Genomic DNA, 13,647 nt, shown 5'->3' with positions numbered 1-13,647 from the left:
ATGTATATACCTGTACTTAAAGTTTCAGAGCCAAAAAGAGATTTATTGACCATTTAGTGAAGATATATAGTAGGAGGAAAACGCTGCAACATTTGCAATTTAAGTGTCTATGTTTATTGTACATCCATGTCCAATGCAAAGACATGGCAATGCCAGTGAACAAAAGCACCACCAATCAAGGTCAATGGCCTATTAACATGAAAACCATGTATTGGTCAGCGCACAAAAAGAGAACCTCAAACCACAGTGAGACGAGGGCAACATATTGCTGGCCTAGTTGATCTTTAAAAAGACCAAAGACCAGACCACACAGATAGGTCAAACTGCACGCTGCATTTCACATTAAGTTGAAATTAAAGTTAGGCCTATAATTCGTGTTTATTTAAATAGGCTATGTGATTTGGAATATAGGCTAATTAAATAAAATTGCACCAGGGTTCATTAATTTAGTTTAAAACTTCCAACTGGTTGAAGGTAAAGTTTACCAAATTATAAGGCCTGTATCTGAACAGGTTCTGAGTACAATTTCCACTTCAGGAAAAATCTGATTGTCTGGCTAATTTGTCTTTTAGTCTAGGGTCTGTGCTTAAAAAACCAAAATCGGTTATCTTTACACCCATATTAGATAGATAGATAGATAGATTCGGTGTGATTGAATGCCGATTCGGTGCGATTCAATGTTGCATAACGATAACCGATCCAAATTCGGTTATCTTTACACCCCTAATTGTTACACTGGTATTACAATAGTATTACATGGTGTTAAATATTGTTACACTGGTTATTACACTGTACCTAATGTGGTAGATCCACTGAAATGGTGACCCATTAAAATAAGGTGTTACTGGGCAAATCAATCCACCCAGTCAGAAGTTATGGGCCAAATGAAAATTCCGCAATCTTGAAAGTGTTGACCACCAAATTCAAATCGGTTCATGAACCTGCCCTACAGCACTCACACACCAAATCTGGGACAAATCCATCCACCTGGTCAGAAGTTATGGACCTAAAACAAATCGGCCATCTTGAATTCAGCCATCTTGAAAGTGTAAAAGTGTTGACCTCCAAACTCAAATCAATTCATGAACCTACCCTAGACCATTCACACACCAAATCTGGGACAAATCCATCCACCCGGTCAGAAGTTATGGGCCAAACAAAAATTCGGCCATCTTGAATCCAGCCATCTTGAAAGTGTTGACCTCCAAACTCGAATCAGATCATGACCCTATCCTAGAGCATTCACACGCCACGAAGGACCTAATGCGGCGGCCGACGGCTGACAGTGGATGTGGATGCAGTGGCGGTGCACGCGAAACAATTACATCCCCTACGCCCCGCGTTTTGGGGATATAACTAATAGCTGAAAAGTATTTTCCTTGCTACATTCTATAAAAAATGGAAGAAAAGAAGCCTTGAACTTCTTGAGCTGTCCTCTTCTGAATATCATGCACAGTCTGGCTGGGTTGCTTCATAGTTTACTATTACCTTATTGGCAACTGATAACGCTATTGGTTTTATTACGGTTCAAATGGGCCCAAATTATTACGCTAATGGCAGTTATTACGTTATGGGCATCGTTATTACATTATCAAAGTTTTTTTTGTGTAAGGCCCATAACGTAATAACCTGCCCATAACGTAATAACTTATTACATTATGGGCAGAACGTTATTACGTTATGGGTTGGGAAGTGTTATTACGTTATGGGCAAGTTATTACGTTATGGGTTGTATTACGTTTCAAATGGGCCCAAATTATTACGTTATGGGCAGTTATTACGTTATGGGCAGTTATTACGTTTTGGGTTCTTACAACCCCTTAGCCCTACGCCTTTCCCCATCCCCTCCGTTTTCCATGTTCACATGAAGGGCTAGAGCCGTACCAATTCACATTCAAACAGAGCGGAAAGGGTAAGGGAAAGAGCTTTCTACCCCTTCAAACAGAGATTTTCCGAAGGCATCCTTCAAACGGAGGGGTACGACCAATTTCCCTGAATGCATTGGGTGGATTCCAATCTGCTGACTTCCGTCCTCCCTTGCTCACTTGCCTGCTTGTGACCTCATGATGATGTCACTGACGACGGAAAATGAATTCAATATCGTGCAATATCACAATTTCTAATGTCATTTTCTCACTTGCAATTGGGATGGTGAATGAAAAACAGTCCCCCAAAAGTTGTTGTGGCGAGGCTGACAGCTGGGAAACTTTATTGTTTTCTTCACGGAGGAGGGGCCAGGAGGCGGGGCGAGGCCACAAGCACAAGTGGAGGACGGGAGTGTGCATATTGGAATGCACCCATTGTGAATGCCTTTCAAAAATGGCGGCATCCACAAGAGCACACCAATATAAGTATTTTGCCATAATTTACGGCTTTACAGTTGTCATAATTGTTGTAGTGTACTACGTTTAACATTGTCCCAATATTTAATGGTCAATTTCTCTATGAAACGCACATGAAAAAAATCGCTATTAACATCAACCTAATGCATAGAAGTCGTGAATGCTCTGAGTGTCATTCTGTGATTGTTCAAGGGGTGTCTCAATTAGTAGGGGTTGCGTTCCAAGCCCTACAACTTGCTTCTCCGTTTCAAGTGACAAGGGGCAAGGGGAAGGCGTAGGGGTAGGAGTAGAAATTAGAAATGGGATTTGGCCTTGGTCTAGTCATCTTCATGGGTGTCATGAGTTCTAATCCTGTATTAGCAAGAGTGGTGTGGTATCTGGGAGGGTTTTATAAATTATTTTGTGATTTTAGGTTGACTTGAAATGCTTTTCTGTGTAAAACAACTAACTTACAATGTTTTGTCGGCACAACAAAAATCCCCCCCACCTTTTTTTAAAAAGTGAATATGACTTGGGTTTTGAGAACAGGCAAAGATGATGTCTACAATCTGATGTTACTAGGCTATATGATATGACTTGAAATGTGCCAATTCTCTTTCAAGTAAATGCAATGGATTTACGCATTTATTATCGTTTCATTTTAAACTAAAAGAGCCTGATGTATATGAGGTAAATGTTGCATTCTGCACTTCTTCTCATGATTCTCTACTGTCCAGTCTTCACTCAGAGGCACTCATGAAACTGTAAACAATTCCAGTCCTGCAAACGTGGTGATTCAGGAGCAGGAGGGCGTGGCGTAATTTGATTTTCTTGTTCAGCCCAAATATCAACAGTCTCTTACCAGAATCAGACTTTACCCCTTGTTTCCCCTGGCATTTGACTTCCTCTATTGCCGTCAAAAGACCTGCAACTGGCAGCTGGCCTTTCTTTTGAGCTTGAGAATGTCTCACCTTTCATCCAAAAGGATTCTTTCATGTCTGGCCTATGACGTCTCCATGCTCCCCAAAGAACTGCATTTGCACTTCAATCCTGCCTCTACCTTGTAAAACACTGCAGCCAGTTAAACATAATAAATTAAGTTGCCCTGCTGTCTTAAATTTTCTTTTCCTTTTCTTTTTCTATTTTCTTTTTCTGTTGTTTTAGTAGGCCTACACGGTTGGATGTGTCATGATGCCAATGTAGCTGAGATAAAGTTTGATTTTTTTCATTGTATTGTTCCCTTTAATTCTTTGTAGGTTGACTTTGGAGGGCAAGAGTAATAATGTTCACTTCTACATATACCTGGATTCCTTGATTTTTTTTTGTTACTCATTTTATAGACAAAGGGACGAAAACAAAGTTTACAGTTTATCTCGACTTTGCACTGCAAATTCGTCATATTTTTTAATGTAATACCTCTATATCTCTCCCTGGATTTTATTGTCACTTGTGTAATGAAATTATGGATGTTAAATATTGGAGTCTGCTGCTTTTTTTGTTTCCAGGGGGACCATACGTGGACCACCATGTTGGGGCAGAGTGTGAGGCTGCAGCCGGTGCCCATCCAGAGTCTGTCGGAGCTGGAGAGGGCTCGGCTGCAGGAGGTGGCTCTCTATCACCTGGAAGAGAGGGACCTCGACTTCAAGATCACCATACCCAGAGGTCAGACACGCTCACACATACTGTTAAACATTGCTGCCAGTTTGACGTAAAAATGTAAGTTGCCCTGCTGCCTTAAGTTTGTAGTATAAGTTCACTCAACTTGAGAAAGCCTTGAGTTGAGATGAGGGACCTGGACTTCAAGATCACCATCCCCAGAGGTCAGAAACACTCAAAGGGAAGGGTCACAGAAAGTGCTTTCTTGCCTCGTAAAGTCAGACACAAACAAGACTGAAGCCATGCAGTGAATTTTCTCAGTGTTAATTTACTGCTTAAGGAGTAGGACCAACATTATGAGTATTACAATCAATTCTCTCAAGTGTCATCTGGAGGAGAGGGACCTGGACTTTAAGATCACCATCCCCAGAGGTCAGAAACACAAACTGAGGAGTCACTGAAAACACATAGGCCTATCAAGTGCTTTCTCATTTCTTACAATCAAAATCAAGATCTGTTGTCAGGTCAGACACAAACAAGTCTGAAGGCACACAGTAAATACTGCAGTGTTCATTGACATTACCAGAAGTCAGATCAGACAACAGCAGACAAGACTCATGGAAATATATCTACAATACTTTCTTGCATGTCAAATTCAAAGTCAACTTTATTGTCAATTCGTCACATCACATGTACTACACAGTATGAACTAAGCAAAGTACGTAAATGCGTAGACGCATGCACACTCTAAAGGGATGCCGTTCCTTCCTCGAAATGCTTTGCTGTTCTCTGAAAAGAACAGAAATATACACTACTACAACATCACTCACTGCAGCATTGCAGACATTCTTTTCCAACACATTACAACTTCATCAATGGCCATGTCATGCATAAACCTCTAATAGGGGTCGTGTCGGGGTTAAGAGCTACTTTCATGCCTTTTTGTCTGTAATTGGATAGGACGTTGAGAGAGAAATGGTATGATAAGCCAATGACGTTGTGCCAGACTTCATTTGGGGTCACCGCTTTTATGGTATGGACCTCCCTTAAGTGCTTTGAACTGCATTGTTTCCAGTGTTCTTCACTATTATTCACTGATCCACAAAAGGCTTTAGGTTCAATGCCAAGCAGTTATGCAATCATGAACCCTGCATTTGAAGCCTTATAACAGCTGACATGTCTAATTGACTGTGTGTGGAGACGTGGTGCTCTCATGTGCATTTAGCATGCCCACTTAGAAATATACTGAGGAGAAGAAGAAGAAGAAGAAGAAGAAGAAGAAGAAGAAGAAGAAGAAGAAGAAGAAGAAGAAGAAGAAGAAGAAGAAGAAGAAGAAGAAGAAGAAGAAGAAGAAGAAGAAGAAGGAGGAGGAGGAGGAGGATGACTGCTGCAGTATTATAAGTAAAACATGAACAATAACTTTTGTGATCTATCAGCAATGGAGGTTTTACAACAAGGGTAACGACGAAAGAAGGTAGAAGACCAGGAAAGATCAGTGATATAGCAAATTAATTATTTTTAAACATATTGTATGTCTTTATTTAGCATAGTGTGAGAGTGTGACAGGATGGGAGAGAGAGAGGGGAAGGATCGACAAAGGACCTAAGGTCATTGAGCCATTAACCATTGAGCCACCCGAAGCAAGGGAATTTTGTAGTGTTGATCTGAACACCAACTATTTCAAACACCACCACAACTACTTATAAAAGAATTACTGGATGACAAACAAGTGTCCCTTTGCCTTTTATGAATTAACAATGTAATAACATCAAAGAAAATGCTTAGGAGTGTACAACGGTAGAAATTAGGATGCTTTGCAGAATGCCAAAGTAAAGAAAATGAAATTGGCAATGGGAAGCTTTCACTGACTTGCACAAAGGGATAGGAGAAAATAAACATATACATACAGTATAGCATTCACAGACGTCTTAGCACAACAGGACTAGACTTGGCTTTGTGGGAATTTTTGCCTCCCAAGAGTGCAATTTGTAAGACACACCATTCTCATCGAAACAGATGGACATCTCTTCATCACTGACACCACTGCTTTCTATTTTAGACGCATAGCAGGGCATATGGTTTTCTGGCCCCCTAATAACAGCCCACAAGGCAGTTATAGTATTTTTTTTTCAAACCCGCTTCATGTTGATAGGCTGTCTGAATGGCATTATTCCAGAAATATTGTTTTGAACACCATTGTTTTGGTCTTCACTATTGATCACACTTGCTCTGCCCACTCTCTAGGTCAGTTCCATGTCAACTTCTGACTCAGCATGTTTGCTCAGTTCCATGTCTTTCATTTCTGTTCTTTTGCTGCTTTGTCTTTCATCTTCATATTTATTTTCCATACGGTCCTTTTTTCCTTATTTGTGTTACTTTCTTCTTCATTTTCCCATTCTCCCGCCTCAAGGGGAAGCGTGGCCAAGTTTGTTATGTCTGTTCTGTTCCCTAGCTCCTTGCTTGTCTCTTTTTTTCAAGACATTGTCCCTCTGATGACTGTTGAAGTGAGATTATCCCTTGACATTGATGTTTTTTTTTTCTTCTTTTACTTTTTTGTCGGTTGGGAGAATTGAATTTAGACCACAGAAAGAAAGAACGAAACGAACGCCACAGAAGAAATAAACTCCTCATTTCCTGCAGCAGTCATGGGAATATGACCCGGCCTGTGCCTCTTTCCATACAGCCAATCAGGCGTTTTGGGGACTCTGACCCCCCCACCGCCAAGCAGTCCCCCCTGTCCTGCTCATCAAGCTTCATCAGCCGCTGGGTCTTCAAGGGCCGAAAAACGCTGCCAGGAAATCAGTCCCCTGGGAGAGCCACATGCTTTAAAAACCACCTCATCGCTTATTGGCCGGCTGGCTTGGTGGATGGATGCTGAACAGAAATTGCTCGGCGCTCAATTATGCACTCTCATGCACTACACATCCCCCTCCCCCTACCTTCCCAAACCCCAACCCTGGTTTGTATACTTTAGGGTTCAAAGCATAGTTGGTTCTCTGTGTACGAAAACGACAATGTTTTGTTTTCCACCCTTCCTAAAGTCTCTCAGTGGGCTATTTTGAAGAGCCAGACTCCACCAGATGTCATCATGCTCTGCAGGCTGTTGCATTGCTTTTCATATGCAAAATAAATAAATCAGTTTTTTTTTCGCAACAGTTGGAAGACAAAGTTCAAATATGACCTTGTTAGGGCAAACTATCTGTACTTACATTGTTTTTGGAAGTACTGAGCAGTACATGCCAGTTGAAAGTTTGAGAACAACTGTAGAACACAAAATACACATACACTTCTCTAGCATATGACAAACAGATATGATCACTTCAGGTGATGTGATCTTTGAGCATGGCAGCAATCACGAGTTTGTATTCTATTGCTTAATGTGCTTCTTTGAAAAGTCACTGGCCTACCGCTATACAGATTGTGATCAAAGGACGGTTGGCCTTTTTCAGACCAAAAATAGAAGGTTTGGGGAAAATGCCTTAGCCTGTTCTCTGTCATTGTGTAAAATGTAAATGTGAAGATGTGAGGTGTGCGTTAAGTAAACTAAGCAACAAATCCTGCAACATGGTGCTTTTATCCTATAACATTACATTGCACAGGAGGGCAAAGCACTAACTACTGTTGTCAGACTGTCTACGATTGGTCTTCGCTTTCACTCCTTATACAAAGTACATGCGGTAGCAGCGCTTAGTTACAACTAGCAGGACGATTCCACAGAAAGCCGGGCATAGTTGGCTGAAATGTTATTACAACACATCCTGCCTTGTGTATGTTACAGAGCTCTGCAACCCCTGATGTGCTGTGTGTATGGGGGAGGGTGTGGGATGGCTGTTTTATGGTGGGGCAGGGTCTTTATGGGACATTGTTTAGGGTCTCTTTGTTATGTCATCTGTAGTGCTGCTCCTGACAGTTTTCCTCCAGCTATTCTTTGGTGCTGCTTGGTGTCTGGTCCATCATGCATCCTCATGTCTCCCTGCTTCCTGTGGCCATGCACCTCTCTCTGAAACACTTTCTTGTTGTCTCTGTGTGTTTCCTCCACAGAGACCCGCAAGAGAAGGAAATCGCTCAGGAGAAAGTTTGACTCATTCTCCAAAGAGAAGAAAGAACGAGGTGAGGCTCTCATTTAATATTTCACGTAAGATGAGAAGTTGTGCACAGTGCAAAGGCTTGTTTTATGTTCTGATTGACAGAGGTCTTAACGCTTGAAAGTATTTTAACGTTTTACTCCAGGATAGAACTATATTTTGACTGTAGTTCTGCCATGGAATAATTGTTTATAAAAGGATTTCAAGTTTGCAGAACCTCTGTCAATGAGGACTTTCATCGAATGCTTCTCCCTGGTTGTCCCGTTGAACCAAAAGGTTAGGACTCTCTTTAGTGTCCGTTTTCTATCCCTGGTAATCCTCTAACAGAGCGCTACAGTAGGTGTACCCCATCTGGATGGGCTCTCTGAGAGCGTGATAAGTTGATAAGATGTTCCCTGTGTCACCGCTCGCTCACCTGCTTGAGCTTGTGCCTCAAGGCTTAGAGAGACTCTCAAAGGCTTTTGGCTTGTCAAGAGTTTCAAACTCTTTTGGCACCAGTGTCCTTCACCAATGGTTTGAAGCCAAGTGCTCGCTTTCCATAAGGCAGACAAGGCCTGTCAGAAAGCTGACAACATAGGCCTATAGTCAAAAATGAAGGATTTGGGTTAGAAATCTGTCATGCATTTGCAAAATATGGTTTGTACGTTGTAACACAGATAAACCACCACATTTAGTCATTGACATGTTTCTTATATCAAAATTGAGGCTTCAAGTCAAGGATTTGACTCAAAAACTAAATTTCATTGCACTTGTCATTCGTCATTTCATTTTACACCTAAAGCAATCTTCAGGCACCCCAGGCATTTGGCACATTTTAAAGCTTCATCTTCACAGAGAGGGAGGGTTACACGGGTTAGGCAAAAAAAAGGAGCGGCCAATCTCAGTTGGATGAAGTCCCCTACAGGCTATCAAGGCTGGCTTGGGCACAGGGCCAGTGAACCAGATAGACCTGGCAGATAGCACCATGGCTGACATCCAGCCTGACATCATGCAGACACACACACACACACAGACACACACACACACACACACACACACACACACACACACACACACACACACACACACACACACACACACACACACACACACACACACACACACACACACACACACACACACACACACACACACACACACACACACAGCAATGGTGAGAGAGTATGCAGACTGCAGAGGGGTCGTCAAAAACACAAACAGTCGCTCTCTCATCAGGAGATTCACCATTCAGCAGGATCTGATTAAATTTAGGTGTTGATAAGGTTTATAGGGGTTAGGTTAGGTATGGTTAGGTGTGTGTGCGTGTGTGTGTGTGTGTGTGTGTGTGTGTGTGTGTGTGTGTGTGTGTGTGTGTGTGTGTGTGTGTGTGTGTGTGTGTGTGTGTGTGTGCGCGCGCGTGCGTGCGTGTGTGCGTGCGTGCGTGCGTGCGTGCGTCCGTGCCTGCCTGCCTGCCTGCCTGCCTGTGTCCGTTTGTGTGTTGACTCTGTGTGTGGGAGTCGTCATGCTCTTAACCTACTAATGGGATTGTCCTGTAAGCCTTACGTACCTTGTATGCCTTTGGCATTCTCTCAACCTCAGACTGATCATAAACAAAGATTGGGTATCAGCGGTTGGCAAACAAAGTCTGAGGTCAATCAATAGGTGAAACATCGGTCAACACAACAGGCTAAGAAATTCTGGGGTACTTTGGCTCCAAAAGTGTAAGGGATGTTTGTATTGAAGCAACACATTAGGGCCACTGCCAATTTTGGCCTTTTTGACTGAACAAAGGAATGGCTATTTGCTTTTCTTCATCGTTTAAAAGTTTCTGCTAGATGGAAGCGTACACTGCATGTACAGCGTAGACTGTGTGGATGAATCCTCTGTAATGTCACTCACTGAATTCGTCAAAGACCCAGTGAAGTCAAATCAGTCAAAAACACACAAGCCTGATTGACTCACCAACAAATCCATGCTTTTCTATGGCATAGAACCCATTACAACTTGGTACATGGTGCTGTTAAATTACAGTAAACCGTTACTGCTATTGTCTCACTTCAGGCTGGTTATGCTGAGTCATAAAAATGTATTTATTGAATCAATATTTTTCCCCATAACGAAAGTTTATGAGGGATGGTTAACTACAAGTAGCCGCTGAACACACGCCATTCCATCAGTGTAATGCTGTAATAGTCATTGAAAAAAACTCAAATAGTGCTACACCACTATGACAGTGCACAGGGCCTTACAGGGCCTTTATAACATGGGCTGTGTTAATTCAACTCATTCCTTACAGGTGATTTAAAGTCAGCTGCAGAGTTTTCTCTCAGCAGGCCTGGTGAATGATCATTCCACCCCATGTGTTTCATTGCCCTTTTCATCATTGACTCCACACACTCCATGTTCTTCTCACCATAAATATAAGGGCTCAAAGCAGACATTGCCTTCCAGCTAACCCCGATTACATCATTTTGGGACTAAGGCCAACTACCAAACAAAGCATTTTTACAGTGTAATTTGTCATTACTTGGTGTAATTGTCGTTTACAGTCATTAGCCCTTTTACAGATGGCAACTTTTTTGCCAGCTATTAGCTGTAAAATCTACAGGTAATCTTTAACAGTGTGCACTTTTTATACAGTAAGCATGTTTATCATCGTACAAGGTGAAATCAAGTGACTGGTCCATGACCATTGTTACAAAGACTTTGACAACATATTATATGAGTTTGCTTTAAGTCAACTTCAACCAATTTTTGCTCATGACGCTTTGTTTATTTACCATAATTTTATACAGCCCCTGGACTAGCTTTATATCATGGAGCGAATTGGCAGATGGCAGCACATTTGTGCTGAGAAATTCTGATGTCCAAATTGAGTTGGTTGATGGATGGATGGTCGGTGCATTGATTGGGTCGGTGGCAGACAGATGCAAAAGCACATACAAACAAACAATAAAAAAACAAAGAAAACACTAATATCATCATCAGAAATATTCTACCTAGACAATTTGAATTTTACAGTACGTTGGTTAGACTGTTGGTGGTCATGTTAGATTACTGCTGCCGTGCTGGGGCTGCGCGAACCCTGCTATGTGTTCCCTCCTGTTCTGGACAGTGGAGTCACTGCTGTTTCCTGTTTGGGAGTGTGAATTGTGTGCTGAGCAGATGGAATAAGTCAGACCCGTGAATAAATGAGGATGCTGAGCAGCTGAAAGTGCTGAAAGTTTAGGAAATTGCCTGCATTGGCGCCGGAATACACTAACACGTTGAGGTCAGCACTTTCCCAACAGTAGTGCAAATTTAGAACACACTTTTCTATAAATAAACTGTATAAGACACTCAGGATACATTTTAGTATGAAATGTAAACTGTCATTAGTAAGCCCATTAATCATTTGATTAACAATATAAACATTTGGCCCTACAGTAGACTAGTGATAAAGAAGAGGGAGTGATTTGAAGTTCTTCCAAGAACGTCACTTTGTTATTCTGAAAAAGAACTGCAGATATGAATTAATGCATGTGCTTACAATAGTGGACTTTTTATGTGCTTTCTCACTCTGTGTGTGTGTGTGTGTGTGTGTGTCTGTGTGTGTGTGTGCGCGTGCGTGCGTGTGTGTGCTGTTCTTTTCCACCCTTTAACAGAAACAACCGCCATGGCTTTTGGCTTGCCGCTTTGCCAAGTTATTGCAAACGACCGTGCGTTCAAACAGAGGCAAGACGCGCTGAAAGAGAGCAGGAGGGACTGTCTGGATCTGGAGGCCAGCGTGCTGCGCTTCCGTGCCGAGAAACACCACCAACACGTCACCGGCAACCTACCGCTGAGCAGCTTATTGGCCACGCCTGGTGCCGCCTCACCCCAAGTGCTGGAGCTCCACAGCAAGCCGCTCTCGCCCACATTCCTGGACAACAACTCTAGAGTGCACCGCAGGGTAGGCCCAGCCATGGAAAACATAATATTGTGTGCACATACACTCATGGAAACCGACAGGGGTGCACAAAGGCGTCAGGGGCCCAGGGAGACAGGGGACCCAGAAATGTGTCTCCATTTCATTATATGTGTTAGGTGGAGTGCCCTTTCAGAAGACTTTGTCCAGGGCCCAGGAAAACCTGTCAGTGGCCCTGCATACAATATTACAATTATTTCTTTACTTCAGACCAGGGGGATCCACATCACACCAAAAACACCATAGCACAGTAATGGGAAAAAACCACACAGATATTGCGCAACTCTCATTCATTGTCTCACATGTTCACCAGTGATTCACCAGAAGAGTCTCACAGAGCTACATGTAGGGCTGGCCAAAACAGCAATTTGCGGACAATGGAGAGGTTCCCCTTTTCATGTATGAAAAATGCAATTTCCCTGTCATAATGAATACTAAGAATTTGATGGTGGTGGGGTCAGGGTGTGAATGGGCAGCATTAATTCTGGAAATAAACTGCTAAAAATATTACACAGTGCACCTTTAAACCCGAAACAACATAGACAGTGAGGTCAAACAATCACCAAGGACATGGTAGACTGACAGAGACAGACTGACCTGGAACAGCCAGAGGCCCGACTGACCTAGTCCTTGGCAATGGCTCCCATGAAGCACCATCCACGGCACCTTGACTTCAGGCCAGCAGTCAGTGTGGAGAGGGACGTACAGTGGAGTTGTTTATAGTCTGGGCAGACTCAGAGCGAGCGGTCGGGTCAGAGGTTTGTTGTAATCCAATATAGCGTGCAGGGAGACCCAAAGCTGATGTATCAACAGTGTGTGTCACGTGTGCGTGTGCTATAGTATATCACATAGTCCACAGGACTTGACCACTAGATAAAGATAATATTAGGTCCATGTTGCTGATCAATGCAGACACCACAGGAATGCTAAAAATAATACTATGTGTTTTCATTAGAGACAAAGTTGACACCCCCACTCTTTTTTTTGTTGATGTCGATGTTTAGGTACAGCATGAGAAGCACAGGGCAGTACTGACTATATATGGAATGTGACACGCTTTTAATTTGTATATATTTTCCCGGTGATGTATACCCCATAGAGCTCGAAAGTCCCGCCCCTTAGTTCCGCGTTTCACGGGACCTAAGCTGACCATCTAACAACATGGTAGAGAGTAAATATCTTCTGATCTCAGTCATGATATGCGCTGGGCTACAAATATGCTGTTTAAGAGGCTAGATAAAGATTATTCATGCAGAAGTATCAATGTTTTGTTCCGAGGCCGTCGGCATGAAAAATGTGAAGAAACACAGCTTTCTAAAAAGTTTGGGGGTTCGTACGAAAAATTAAACAAAAAAATCAGAAACAACATATATGGAGCTCGTGGCACAACTCGAAGGGGATCGAAATATCATTTTAATACCGCCATTGGATAACATGCTACGATTTTCGGCTAAAAACGCCGTTGAGGTCCCATGAAATCGGGGGAAGTGACGTCACTTTCGAGCTCTATAATGCACGCTGTTCCACCAGTGGAATGCTGCAATAGTCATCGAAAAGTTAGCAACCATAGTACTACACTACTATGGCACACCACAGGGCCTTTAGTAACGCACTACAACTTTGTTATTGTCATTCTGGTAACAGCAAATTTATAATGCTGTGTCTTAACTCTACATACTTTATAATGTCATTGCAGTCATGCAGATGTCTTACAATCAGT

The 13,647-nt window shown here is 42.4% G+C and overlaps 1 protein-coding gene across 2 annotated transcripts in view; it reads left to right on the top strand.

Moving 5' to 3' along the window:
• Window positions 1-13,647, top strand: part of arhgap36 (Rho GTPase activating protein 36) — a 43,094-nt gene that overhangs the window by 15,084 nt on the left and 14,363 nt on the right. For both annotated transcript variants that reach the window (XM_063187448.1, XM_063187449.1), the window contains exons 2-4: window positions 3,827-3,983; window positions 7,959-8,027; window positions 11,626-11,912. In XM_063187448.1, coding sequence (XP_063043518.1) covers window positions 3,827-3,983; window positions 7,959-8,027; window positions 11,626-11,912 — 513 coding nt within the window. The remainder of the gene's footprint in view (window positions 1-3,826; window positions 3,984-7,958; window positions 8,028-11,625; window positions 11,913-13,647) is intronic.

This window comes from Engraulis encrasicolus, chromosome 21, assembly GCF_034702125.1.
Source record: "Engraulis encrasicolus isolate BLACKSEA-1 chromosome 21, IST_EnEncr_1.0, whole genome shotgun sequence".
NCBI lineage: Eukaryota > Metazoa > Chordata > Actinopteri > Clupeiformes > Engraulidae > Engraulis > Engraulis encrasicolus.
Note: the sequence above shows the minus strand (reverse complement) of the source record. Positions and strands in the feature narration are given on the sequence as shown.